The following is a 13,424-nucleotide window of genomic DNA, read 5'->3' on the forward strand; positions in this document are numbered from 1 at the left end:
GTTTTCTGGCAATAGACTTTGCCTACATGATAATATGAGCCAAAAAGTTCTTCAGCTGATACATTGCTTGGACCTGGCTTACAGTATACCCTCACAAATGCTTGTGCTAGTCCAAGGGATGTTGCAGTGGGAGAGCAAGAAAGAAGAGAGTCAATTTTGTGCTGATGGCAAGGCACAATTTTGGCATTTTCACTGCCGATGTTGGAACATTGTTACTCAAAGTGATAACTGCAATAATTCAGTCTTTTCATGTCTGCTCTGGGGACAATGAACTCTCTAGAAGATCAACTGCAAGTTGTTCATATTTTTGAAAGTTGATTCTGTGAGAAGTAATAAAAAGGTTTCCTCTGTTAGAGATCCAAGTTAGATTTTTGGGTACTGTTTGTTTTCTCATATTGGAATGGCTGGTGATCTTGAATGAATCGCTGAACTTTATTTGCAGTTACATTTGGTAATGTTTCCGCTACATCAAAACTCTTATTGTTGTCAAAGTTGTTTTAAAGATTGGAGAAGGTTATAAATCTTAAAGATAAATATATGTTAGGAATAAAAATGTAATGGTGCCTAGAAACACAAGACAACTATGTTTAAATACCTTTTGTTTTTAGATCTTGAAATGTATTAGCCAGCTGGAACTAGCACAACTTATAGGAACTGGAGTCAAAACTCGATATTTATCTGGCTCTGGGCGTGAAAGGGAAGGAAGCATTAAAGGCTATGCATCTGGAGGGGAAGAGTTTATGGGCCTGGGATTAGGTAAGACTAAGAATCTTGAACTTCACAAAGATGCACGTATAAGTGAAATATGATGGCTAAGACAGCTCAGTGTTACAAGATACTAAAATATTTTTACTTGCTTCCATGGGAAGCTATATTGGATTAATGAAACTTAAAAAAAATGGAACTTTGTATTTCATGATGTATTAGTAACTAGCAAATATGTTCTAACTTTGTAATTGGGTTAAGCTATTTAACAAAATTTCTTCAGATTTATTTGCTGGAACATGTTGTCCAAACCGTTTTGCCATACTTACTAAGTCATGGTTTTGTTACCAGTATTATCAGTTCTTTCTGGTTTTGCTCTGTTTTTCTTAGTAAAAACATAAGTTATTTATGTGGAACTGACAGCTGTTTCAGTGATTAATAATCAATTTTCCAAAAGAATTCCTTACTTCTGCGTGTTGGGCTTGCTGTTCCAGTTTCTGTTGATCCTGCATTATGTGCAAGAAGCAAACCTTAAATTTCAAACTGTAAATTAGAGGGACAAGGCGGGTTGCCTTAATCTTTGGGAATCTATCAAGGAAACCTTTTAATATGAAAAAACTCTGAAGTTGATGCTACACATGATGATGTTGAGTATAACAGAACTCTGTCCATCTGACTTAGAGCTATTTTCTTAAATTAATATTTTATTATTTCCAGTTTTTATTAATGGCATTACATCATCTTAACTTAATGAACATGATGGTCAAAACACAGTACCCTAAGGGAAAAAACACACCTCTTTCTGGATGTTTAATTTTGTAATAATCTGTCACAGATCTGGCAAAGGCACCAACTGCTCCATGTAAATTGCACGCTAATTGGAAGCAGTAGTTACGTGTCTCTGTCTACTTGTGTAAAGTTGGGGTTAATATAAAGTCACGATTTCACGATGTTAAATACTGTTTATTAATTGCTTTTATTGCAGGTAACCTCGTTGGAAGTGGAGCTGATAAACGGCATATTGCGAGCATTCAAGAGTCCGTGGGAGAGACCAGTTCACAGAGTGTGGTGGTAGCAGTAGACAGGTACTGAGAATATAATCTCTTTCAGGGGAAAGTGTGAGTTGAACTCGTGATTGACTCTTGTGGATGTGTAGCTAAAACTGCAACTCATTTATTTGTTCCATAGGATATTTACAGGATCAACTAGGCTGGATGGAAATGCTATAGGTATGTATGCTGACCATTTGGTGGGTTACAGGAACTCTTGCAATGTAATGTCCTGAACTTACAGTAGTGTGTTTTAATGTTCAGTTGACTTTGTCCGATGGCTGTGTGCTGTTTCCATGGATGAGCTGGCTTCCCCACACCATCCACGCATGTTCAGCCTGCAGAAGATAGTGGAGATATCGTATTACAACATGAATCGCATTAGGCTGCAGTGGTCAAGGATTTGGCATGTGATTGGGGACCACTTCAATAAGGTATTTATAAAAATAAAGTTACAGAATGCACCCAAACAGCAGGACTTCCTTAATAAGCTTTTTCCTTTTATGTTCTAAGTTGTGTAGGTTGTGATATTTAAAAAGCAAAACAAACAAACCCCAAAACAACAACAACAAACACCCCCCCCAAATACATTAAAGGCACCTAAAGGGAACATCTGTTTAAAAATCTGAAGTATATAAATGAAATGGGAATGTTTATGGGAATGATCTTTAATCACTTCATTATATGATTTTGTGTTTGTAATTTTTCTTTGTCACTATCTTATCCTTCTGATCAAATGCTAAGCTAGTTTTCCTCTAAAATATGTATGGATGATCCTGGAACAACAAAGTTATTTTCCTTTGGAAACTGAACACTGTTTGGGTGGGGTTTTTTAACATCAGATATTTTAAACTTTTTTTTTTCCTACATTCTAGCTGGCTATTACAGTTCTGTACTCGTTGCATACAGAATCCATGGGTCTGTTTAGTTGGATCTAAGGACTGAGAAAGCCCTCTCTGAAAGTAACCCTGTATTTTATAAATATCTGAAAACTAGAATGTGTTAGCAATTTTTAGTGGACTCATATTAAACCTGAATGATTAATTTGTTACTCATATAAGTAATACATTATCTGGTAAGTGTTTGAAAAGAATGTTTTTTTTCTAGGTTGGATGTAACCCTAATGAAGATGTTGCCATTTTTGCAGTAGACTCATTAAGGCAACTGTCAATGAAATTTCTTGAGAAGGGAGAGTTAGCCAACTTCCGCTTCCAGAAAGACTTCCTAAGGCCTTTTGAGCATATTATGAAGAAAAACAGGTGTGATGCACTGCAGTTTCTGTGTTATCTTGCTGTAGTCCTATTTAAAGATGTTACTTGGTGTGGGTTAGATTGTTGTGTAAATGAAAGTGGCACAGTTGCTTTGTGCCAGTGTAAAATTGTGCCACATGTGAAACTCTTACTGTCCTTTTTTTTTTACCCCCCTTAAGATCTCCGACTATTCGAGACATGGTAATACGCTGCATTGCTCAGATGGTCAACTCTCAAGCTGGTAATATTCGTTCAGGCTGGAAGAATATCTTTGCAGTCTTTCATCAAGCAGCATCCGACAACGATGGGAATATTGTGGAGCTGGCCTTTCAAACTACAGCACACATAGTTAGTAAGTAATGCTTGACAGATGCCAGTACCCAGATTAGCTTAACTGCTGCAATTCTGGTGTAGAAGGCCCATCTGAATAAGACTTTTGTATTTCCAGGTAAATAAACACAAGATCTTGCAGCCAGACTGTTTAAACTTTGCAGTTGGGTCTTACCTGTTAAGTATCCTGATTGCTATGGACAGGAAAAACTAGATTTTAGAAGTTTGGAATAGATTCTGTAAGTCTGTACATTGCCCCATCTATTGCAAAAGATTGTTTTTTATTAAGGAGAGTATTTCACAAACTGCCATGCTTATTCAGTGTAGTATGGTGGAGATTGTAAAGTCTGACGCTGATATGTAGAGTTTGTACAGCCTGCCTGCTCTAAGAGTATATTTGAAGCACATACTGCTGCCACTTTCAAGGGGAGACAACCAATTCAGTTATTCTTGAAGTGGACCTCCAGTATTGATTGTAGCTTTGTGTCCTGAAACCGCCCTTTTTCCATTAAGCAGCATGGGGAAAAAGAGCTATGGACAGTATTGATAAATACAAATTGCAACAGAGCTTTTTTTTGCTAACTTGAATTGTGTAGGTCTTTGGAGTTGTAGTTTGTTCAAAAGCTTGTATGCATTGAATTTGTTTTGTATTTAGTCTGTCCCTTAAGTCTGAAATCTAACTGCTTTTTCTTCTCTTGCTACAGAATATGAACAATTACAGGCTTAGATAATTTAGGGAAGTTTAGGTAACTTTATTCACAGCAGGGAAGCTAAAATCAAGCTTTACTATTATTATTTCTCAAATTATTTTAAGAGCTTTTGGTTGCACGTGCTGTGAGAAGAAACTGAACCATATAAGAAACCATGAAATAATCCTAGGTTATAAAATTGGTAATTATGCAGCCTGAGAAAATGTGATGCTGACAAACATGGGTGGTGGGGTGGGATGGGGAAGAATGCAAAGGAATATAGAGAACCATATTTAATCTAGAAGATCTGGTCCTTTCACATTTGTCCATTTGCTCGTGGTACCATGGCTGACATCTGTTTATCTATGAATTTTAGTATCAGTAAATATTAAGTGTATTTATTTGTTCTTCACAGCAAATATTTTCCAGCAGCACTTTCCAGCAGCAATTGACTCATTTCAGGACGCAGTAAAATGTCTTTCTGAGTTTGCCTGTAACATTGCATTTCCGGACACCAGCATGGAAGCTATTAGACTTATTCGCTATTGTGCAAAATATGTTTCAGAAAGACCGCAGGTAATTTCTGTTAATTTTTACGCTTGTGTAATCTTATGCTATATTCTACTGTTAAACTGAGAGTAATCTTGTAACTAAGAAAGAGCTTTCAGACTCAGACTTCAGTCTCCCAGCAGCAAGTGCTTGTATTACAAGCTTATTCAGAATTAGGAGTCATTTTAGTATTAAGTAAGCAGTAAACTAGGACTAATTAAAAAATTTTAAGTCTCATCAGTCCAAATTGGAAATAAGTGAGTGAAATAGTCCTTTGGTTTTTATATAGTGTCAGGATGACCTGGAAAATACCAGTTCTTGTTCTACCACTCTATCTTGTTAATTTGGTTACAAATAACAAATGACTTTTCTACATCAGTCTATTGTGTGAATAATTAATATAATAATCACTTTGCTGAAGAGAGCCTGGAGTTAGACTGCAGTTGCATGTTACCACTACAGGATGTGCACGTGTATCCAGTATGCCAGAAAAGCATAGCACTGGTATTTAATTGTTGCTTCTCACTGTTAAATTTGCTTTCTAAAGTTTGGACCTCGGCAACTTGTAAAGCCTTTAGCAGAACTTACATTTAATTACGTATTTGCCCCGGTTTTTTTCCCAGTATTTTCGCAAATAAATATGTCTCAAATTTATACATATATTTTACAGAATTAGTGTGTTGCAGCAGAACTAACCTAACATTTTACTTGTCTGTGTCACTAGTAGTATCTAAATGTGTGAGAATTAAAGATATTTTTATTTTATTTTTATTTTTATTTTATTTTTACTTTACTCACTCTTTACTTTACTCACTCTTTACTTTACTCACTCTTTACTTTACTCACTCTTTACTTTACTCACTCTTTACTTTACTCACTCTTTACTTTACTCACTCTTTACTTTACTCACTCTTTACTTTACTCACTCTTTACTTTACTCACTCTTTACTTTACTCACTCTTTACTTTATTTTATTTATTTTTTCCTGCCCATCTCCAAGGTATTAAGAGAATACACGAGTGATGACATGAATGTTGCTCCTGGGGACAGAGTATGGGTCAGAGGATGGTTTCCCATTTTATTTGAACTTTCTTGTATCATCAATCGTTGCAAATTAGATGTTCGAACAAGGTAATAAAACTGATTTTTAATTTTTTTTTAAATTCAGTTAGTGAAGAGATTACAGGTAACCATTTTAACATCTTCTCGTTTATTTGTTTGGGTTTGCTTATAGAGGCTTAACAGTGATGTTTGAAATAATGAAGAGTTATGGCCATACCTTTGAAAAGCACTGGTGGCAAGATCTGTTCAGAATTGTCTTTCGAATTTTTGATAATATGAAGCTCCCTGAACAACAAACAGAGGTAAAAACAAAAACCAAGGAAATGTTAGATTTTTAAAAAGAACTCAAACAATCAAGGTAGCACTTTGCATTATTTGTCTTGTTTGTGTGTTTCCACCCCATACTGCCCCAAATGTAAGGATATGTTGTTGTATTCTGCTGTATTCAGTGTCATGTATGAAAATTGTCATAGTATCCAAGTGACCTTTCTGTTTGTTTTGTCTGTATGGACATTTGAAGGAGAATATTCATACTTGGTTGTGAAAATAAATTGTCTTCTGAACGGTATTCATGTGGCGAACTAAGTGCATCTGACAAGACATCTTTTATAGTGAGGCTTTTTAGTTTTATCTACATTCTACTCCTTTCCTCAGAGGCCACATCCTTTGTTGAACAGCCATGCATAAGCCAAGTGCTATCATCATAGAAGAGCCCACATAACAATAAAGACTTTTCATTTTTTTTCCTCATAGAAATCTGAATGGATGACCACTACATGCAACCATGCACTTTATGCAATTTGTGATGTATTTACGCAATTTTATGAGGCTTTATATGAGATCCTTCTTCCTGACATACTTGCACAGTTACAGTGGTGTGTAAAACAAGGTAGCTTATTTACTTGCATCTTTTGATTAATGTATTTTTTTTAATCATCGTTGTTTAAGAAGAGGAATGTTAACTGATTTTTGGAAGAAGAAAAACTACCATTAGGACAATATGTTATGTAATAGTTGGATGCAGTATAATAAATATTTGAGGATCGTTCTATTTAATTAGTTAGGCAGCTCTTCTGTTAATGTGTTTATAATGTGTTTATGGTGCTATTGTGACAGAGCAAAAGCTTTTAAAGAGTTGCATGAATATTTTGCCAACAGCCTTTCTCCATTTGGCCGCATGGATTAAAATACTGCGTTTATTTACATCTATGTATACATGTATGCATTCTGTTTTTCTTCTTTTTTTTTTCTCCTACCCCTCCTCCCCTGCCTTAGTACTTTTAAATACAACTTTCTAAGGAATTCATTTTCTTTTGGGCTCCAACTCCTAAGCATGAAACGCTGCATACTGCTAGCATGGAATGTGGGGGGACTACCTTGCCAGAAATCTTAGGTTTCTAATTGGTGCTTTTCTTTCCTTTGTCTCACTGTATGCTTCCTTTCTGCTTCTCTCCCATCCTTTATCTTCCCTGTTTGGATTTCAATCTCATGAAGTCTATTTTTAAACACTATTTTTTATTATTCAGTAGGTTCCTAAGCTTGATATTATTACAATATACTTTCTAAGTAGGCTTTGAGCTAAGATACCATGCATTTCACAATACTGGAAAAAATGTTCAATGGAGCAGTAACAGAGAATGCTTAATTTTTCATTGATGTAGTACAAGTCGATAAATATGGAACATTTATTTCACAGATAATGAGCAGTTGGCTCGATCAGGTACAAACTGCCTAGAAAACCTGGTAATACTAAATGGACAGAAATTCAGCCCTGAAGTCTGGGGCCAGACATGCAATTGTATGCTAGAAATCTTCAAAACTACTATTCCTCATGTGTAAGTTAATGAATTTAATTCTCATTCTAATACCCAATTCCAGAGCAACAGTATTTACTTTTTTTTTTAACCTTCTAAAGCTTGCTGACGTGGAGACCTGCAGGAATGGAGGAAGATTCAGCTGAAAAGCATTTGGTAAGAGCTAATCCAGTGCAACAAACAAACTTGAAGGGATGTGTGTTAGCTTTCAAGATACTTTTTCAAAATATTTTATTGCAGTACATACACTTAAATACTGGAATTGGCAGTATTTGGTTTCATTGTAAAATAATATATTAAAAAAAGTATGCAGGAAGCCTTTGAATCAGTGAAGTCATCTGAAAACTGGTAGCTCGTTAGTAGTTAATGTTTTGGATTGGTACAATTGTTCTGCATTCTCTTCTAGGATTTAGACCTAGATCACCAGTCTTTAAGCAGCATGGATAAAAATGCTTCAGAAAGAGGACAAAGTCAATTTTCAAATCCGACAGATGAGAGCTGGAAAGGTGGTCCTTATACAAGTAAGGAAAACGTGCAAGTTCATTTAATGAACTTTTATAGCTACTCTTAGTCCACTTCAGTAGCTCTGTAGAGAAAGGTTCTGAGCACTTAAACTTGAGGTGCATCTTTACAATTTGTGTTTATGCCTTGCAGAGAAACTTTATAAGATAATTCACAGCATCACTAAATATCAAAATGCTAATAGTAATGTAGTGTCTTGCTAGCCTGTTGTAAGTTAATTATCATAAGTTTGCTTCTGAAATGTGTGCTACTCCATTTCATTAGACCAGAAACTATTTGCTGGCCTCCTTATAAAGTGTGTGGTACAGCTGGAACTGATACAGACCATTGATAATATAGTGTTCTATCCAGCAACAAGCAAGAAGGAAGATGCTGAGCACATGGCTGCAGCTCAGGTACATTCAGACTTCTTTATAACCTTGTTGTGGCAGTAAAGTACAAAGACTATCAATGCTCTGAAGTGTGTTTCCAAAATATAGTATCTAGTCTCTTTCTAACTCTCAGCACTACCCTGAATGTGTGTGTTGTTACTCTTAAGCTGTGATTTATTTTTTTTTTCTTACTGCCTCCAGTGTTTCCTGCCAATCTGCTTGTTGGATTATACTACTACCATTATTTTTATTATCAATATACTATTATTGTTTATATAATGAATACATAATCAAGAATGTTTTTCTGTGTTTGTTTTGGGGAGAACATTCTTTTCTGTTGTTTAGCCTGAGTGCCTTCATTTAGCCACAGTTGATGTTTTGCTCAGCTTCAAGGTATTTACACAGAAGGACATGCAGAAGTTGAACTCTAGCAAGGTTAACGGTCAAGATTTAACTCACTACTTGCTTTGGAGACATCTTTGTCTATGAAAATTCTGATTCTAGGGAATGGTGCAAGGCAGCTGTTGCTTGGATATGTTTAATAAAACCCTAGGCTAGATGTTTAGGCTAGTACATTCATGTGGTGTTTCAGGGATGGTATAGTTAAATTCCTAATGAAATTAGCTAAAAAATATATGGACCAATTTTAATGAAACTCGACTTTATCCAAAGATGGGGAATTTCTACACTGAGCAACATTTAAACTTGCACTATTCTTGTGGTTGATTTTGATGTTTTTCAGAATTCAGAAACCTATTCAGTCACCTTCTAGGGAGAGAGAAAATGTTCAATATTGAGTTAGTCTGACTTCATTATGCCTTGATAAGGGAGGCTCTTGATTTTGTATTTTTTTCTTATGAATAACTAGGATAGATCTGTTGTGGACAGGACAAACCAGGACAGATAGAGCATAACTTCTCTCTTCTGAAATATCCTACTGAAGAGAGTTGAGCTCTGAGATTTGACAGGACTATTCTGCAGTAGTGTATTGCACTAATATTTCACTTGTACCTAAAAATGGAATCTGGAGTTAGTGGTATATGGTCTGTGAAGTATCAAAGTCTCTTAAGCTTATACAAGAAGAATGTTATTGACACTTCTTTTCTCTCTCTCCCCCTCCCCATCCTTAGAGAGATGCATTGGATGCAGATATCCACATAGATACAGAAGACCAAGGAATGTATAAATACATGTCTTCACATCACCTTTTTAAGTTACTAGATTGTCTGCAAGAGTCTCACTCATTTTCAAAAGCCTTTAATTCAAATTATGAACAGCGAACTGTGTTATGGAGAGCAGGTGAGGCCTTTATTTTTAGTTTCATAAAAACACTGGGCTCCATGTATAGCTTTGGCTATTGAGATACAAAAGTATACCATTGCAATAATCTCTACAGTTAATCTGACAGTGTTGCGTGCCTTTATTAATTGTCCCCTTCCTGATGACTTGAATAATTCTGTTCAATCAAAAAAGCAGGTAATTTACACAGTTGGTACTTCCATAGTTCAATATCTTTGTTAAAATAGATTAGGTCTTAGTCAAAATCAAGGAGAAGGAAATTACTATCCAGGTCAGAAGTCGTAACTGTTCACTAGTGGAGGTACTGTTGATAAACTTTACCTCTTGGCTAGTAACTACAAATGTGGATGTTCCCTCTCTCCCTATGTGTAACTGATTTCTAGGGTTCAAGGGTAAATCAAAACCTAATCTCTTGAAACAAGAGACCAGCAGCTTGGCTTGTTGTTTGAGAATACTCTTCCGAATGTATGTGGATGAAAACCGCCGAGACTCCTGGGATGCTATACAACAACGATTACTTAGGTGAGAGCATTGGCTTCATTCTGGTGCATTTTGTTTTCAGCCAGTACAGTGCATCCCTGGGTACAAGTGTCCTGGTTGAAATTGCTGAGCAGAGTGTGCCAAGAGTATGAAGATATAGATAAATGGCTACTCTTTATTCAAAGTTTAATTTAGCAGTGAAGAAGCAATCTTCTTCGAATAAATGAAGCACCTTTCTGTCTGACACAAGCTTTTCTTTACAGAAGTGTTAGTGTATGAATACTTCTCACATTTGAGTACAGAATGATATTCAGAGGTACAGTACAGGGTACAGTAATCTAAACAGCAGTATAAGCTGCTGTATACCTGGAACTTGGGTAAACATAGAAAATTATGCTAAATAAACATAAAAAGCTATTGTGGTCCCCTTTATTTGAAAAGTGAGTTGTTGGTACATAAAACTTCATAGAGTACTGATCTCTAACCAAATGTAAAGAACTCAAACTTGCTGTTGTCATTAATGCAGTGGATTTCAGTAGCATTCTGATTTGTCAGCATCTGTGAACATATTAATCTTTTTAGTGTGTAGAAGAGGAACTTCTCTTTTCTCTTTAATTAAAGTAGTGGCCCAAAAAAGCCATAGTAAGTGGTACAGTTTGTACCTTGTTTTGACAGTCTACAGCAGACCAAAAATTTATTAATACACTAGTAATCGCCCTTTAATCCATGATGCTGAGCTCTGCAGATCTTTATTAAAGCAGTTCAGATTTGGAGGGAGAACTCTTTCATTTTGCTGTTGTCTAAGCTGTACCTGTGTAAGGATCAGGAATTAATGTTTGCAAGTTGAACGTGACAGCGCTTTAATTAGAAAATGTTTATGAGAAGAATCAGACTCTTCTACATCTGATTCCATGGTTCTTGGTTGACAATGTGAAAACTATTTCAGTTGTGTTATCTGTAACAACCACTGTAACAGAAAAATCAAGACAAATTTGGGTAATTAAAGTTGTTGCATGTGATTGAAAACTTTCCCATGAAAATGCATCTTGCTTGAGAACACAGTACACTATAAGAGGACAAACAGTGCATGTTATAAAAACTTTGTGAGTTTTCCTTATGACTTCTCTGAATTATGTCATCTCTTTAGTGTATGCAGTGAAGCCCTGGCATATTTTATTACCGTAAACTCGGAAAGCCACAGAGAAGCTTGGACCAATCTCCTGCTGTTGCTTTTAACAAAAACACTAAAAATCAGTGATGAAAAGGTAAGAACAGGCTGGAAGTCATGTCTGTTTCCATTCAGGTATTTTTTTTAATTTCTGCTTCTGTTGAATTTCATCTTTATCATCCATACTGCAAGGTGGCTTGCTTACTCACGTAGCATGTAGTCTCTTTGACATAATCAATTTGAATAATGATAATAATCAATAATCAAGATAAGCAATTGTTACATCTCCCTTTTTTTTGCAAGCATTCTACGCTGCAAAAATCGGACTGCATCCGTGCAATTCACAGTTGTATAGAGATACTGATAGAATTACCATAGAGCTTTCATGTAGAAGCACAAGTGTACAATGAAGGATGGGCTTGTGCTGTATTACAGCCACATGAGAACAGCAGAGGTAAATTTCATCACTGTAAAATTGAAATTCTGGTTCCTTGACAGTGATAACAAAATAATTCTCAGGATCTTGGCCTTTTTGAGGAAAAGGTGAATGCAAATGTTCACTACATTAGAACATGCAGAGAAAGTTCTAGAAGCGGTGTACTTTTTATTTTTTTAAGCTTTCCAATACTACTGAATGTAATTTTGTTTTAAAGTGTGTTTATTTCCTGCTGTATTTTTCTCTGTATTGCAAAGTGTGTAATTTCACTTCACTCTAGTGTAGATTGTGATGTTTTATTGCAATTTACCAATATTTCAAGAAATCGGTAGTAGTGTTGCCTTGGCTTCTCCATGTGGCAGCAATTCAGTGATGTCCCTGTGGTTATGGTCGTAACTCTTTGTAGATACAATAGCAATTTGGCCATTCCTTACTACACAATCCAAATATCTTTCTATTATAAAAGTTCTGATGTGAAAGCGTTCCATCAGCTTTCCCTGTAACTAATACTGAGCATTATTGGGAAAGCAGTAGAGGACAAAACAAGTTTCTTCTTGTGTAAATTCATGACAGATTTGCATCTAGAATACTGCTTGCAGTTCTGATCCCCTATACTGAAAGGGATGTCGTGGAACTGGAAAAGGTTTGAGAGAGTGTAACAGGAATAAGGGATATAGAGTGGCTCCTGTAAATGAATCTGTATTTAGGTTAGGATTTTAGTTGGCTATTTTTGCATAGAGTCATTATTAGCACAAAGGGAGGGAAAGGACATACTGGAAGAGATGGTGAATGAGTTTTGCAGGTGACAAGTCTCTGGAGACACAAAAAACCCCAAACACACACATAATGGAGATCCTTTTTTTCATATACCAGTTCAGCTGTGGAAGGCTTTTTAAGGAATGAAGATGGTATTTTAAAGAGGCTGGAGACACAACTGAAGAAACTAACGTCAGAGGGGGTTGTTTCTGCAAATAGTCCCTGAACCATCTCTAGCCTGAGAAATCCCCGAGCCACAAAATAGTCTGACTCTATTTTAGGGAAGTAATGCCAAATGCATGCTCTGTGTATGGTTTCCTGTAGTCATCTGCTAAGGCTGCTGCAGAAAACAGACACTGGGCTTGATGGCCCTTTAGCCATCCGGGGGCCTTTTGATTGCATGTTATCTTGTGTTTTAACAAGTTGGTGTAGCCATGAATGTGGAAAAACTCTGTCTTCCTATAATAATAGAGAATAACGTTCTTTTTCTTTTTCTTCTTTGATAGTTTAGGGCACATGCTTCAACATATTATCCTTATTTGTGTGAGATCATGCAATTTGACCTGATTCCTGAGCTTCGAGCTGTGCTACGGAAGTTCTTCCTGCGTATAGGTGTTGTGTTCAAAATCTGTATAACAGAGGAGCAGATACGGACAACTGGGATAAACTTGCCTTCATGGTAGCCCTCAGTAAGGTTGGTTACTTCTGCTTGTACATAAAGCTATGTTCCAGAGATGGATTAAAGTGTATGGGGAAAATATGGGACCCTGTTATATGAACGGAGCAGCAAGCTACTTGTACCATGATGGCATCTGGAGAGGAAGAAGAAAAAAAATCTTGTTCTGTCCATCCTACAAAACTGTCAACAGTTTTATTTAAATTATTGCTTACAGAGTTAATACAGTAGATGTAAAGTCTCTTTGTTTCAATGCTAGTCATCCCTA

At 36.1% G+C, this 13,424-nt stretch overlaps 1 protein-coding gene across 1 annotated transcript in view; it reads left to right on the forward strand.

Moving 5' to 3' along the window:
• ARFGEF2 (ADP-ribosylation factor guanine nucleotide-exchange factor 2 (brefeldin A-inhibited)) overlaps nucleotides 1-13,163 on the forward strand; it is a gene marked incomplete at its 5' end in the record, with an annotated part of 27,416 nt that extends 14,253 nt beyond the window's left edge. The window contains 18 exons of the mRNA XM_010191678.1: nucleotides 609-756; nucleotides 1,691-1,790; nucleotides 1,894-1,934; nucleotides 2,019-2,188; nucleotides 2,862-3,013; nucleotides 3,184-3,356; nucleotides 4,439-4,599; nucleotides 5,573-5,703; nucleotides 5,807-5,936; nucleotides 6,388-6,523; nucleotides 7,331-7,469; nucleotides 7,550-7,604; nucleotides 7,855-7,969; nucleotides 8,235-8,365; nucleotides 9,472-9,640; nucleotides 10,024-10,162; nucleotides 11,268-11,385; nucleotides 12,987-13,163. Coding sequence (XP_010189980.1) covers nucleotides 609-756; nucleotides 1,691-1,790; nucleotides 1,894-1,934; nucleotides 2,019-2,188; nucleotides 2,862-3,013; nucleotides 3,184-3,356; nucleotides 4,439-4,599; nucleotides 5,573-5,703; nucleotides 5,807-5,936; nucleotides 6,388-6,523; nucleotides 7,331-7,469; nucleotides 7,550-7,604; nucleotides 7,855-7,969; nucleotides 8,235-8,365; nucleotides 9,472-9,640; nucleotides 10,024-10,162; nucleotides 11,268-11,385; nucleotides 12,987-13,163 — 2,385 coding nt within the window. The remainder of the gene's footprint in view (nucleotides 1-608; nucleotides 757-1,690; nucleotides 1,791-1,893; nucleotides 1,935-2,018; nucleotides 2,189-2,861; nucleotides 3,014-3,183; nucleotides 3,357-4,438; nucleotides 4,600-5,572; nucleotides 5,704-5,806; nucleotides 5,937-6,387; nucleotides 6,524-7,330; nucleotides 7,470-7,549; nucleotides 7,605-7,854; nucleotides 7,970-8,234; nucleotides 8,366-9,471; nucleotides 9,641-10,023; nucleotides 10,163-11,267; nucleotides 11,386-12,986) is intronic.
• Nucleotides 13,164-13,424: the final 261 nt, after the last annotated feature.

This window comes from Mesitornis unicolor, unplaced genomic scaffold (assembly GCF_000695765.1).
Source record: "Mesitornis unicolor isolate BGI_N332 unplaced genomic scaffold, ASM69576v1 scaffold54869, whole genome shotgun sequence".
Lineage (NCBI taxonomy): Eukaryota > Metazoa > Chordata > Aves > Mesitornithiformes > Mesitornithidae > Mesitornis > Mesitornis unicolor.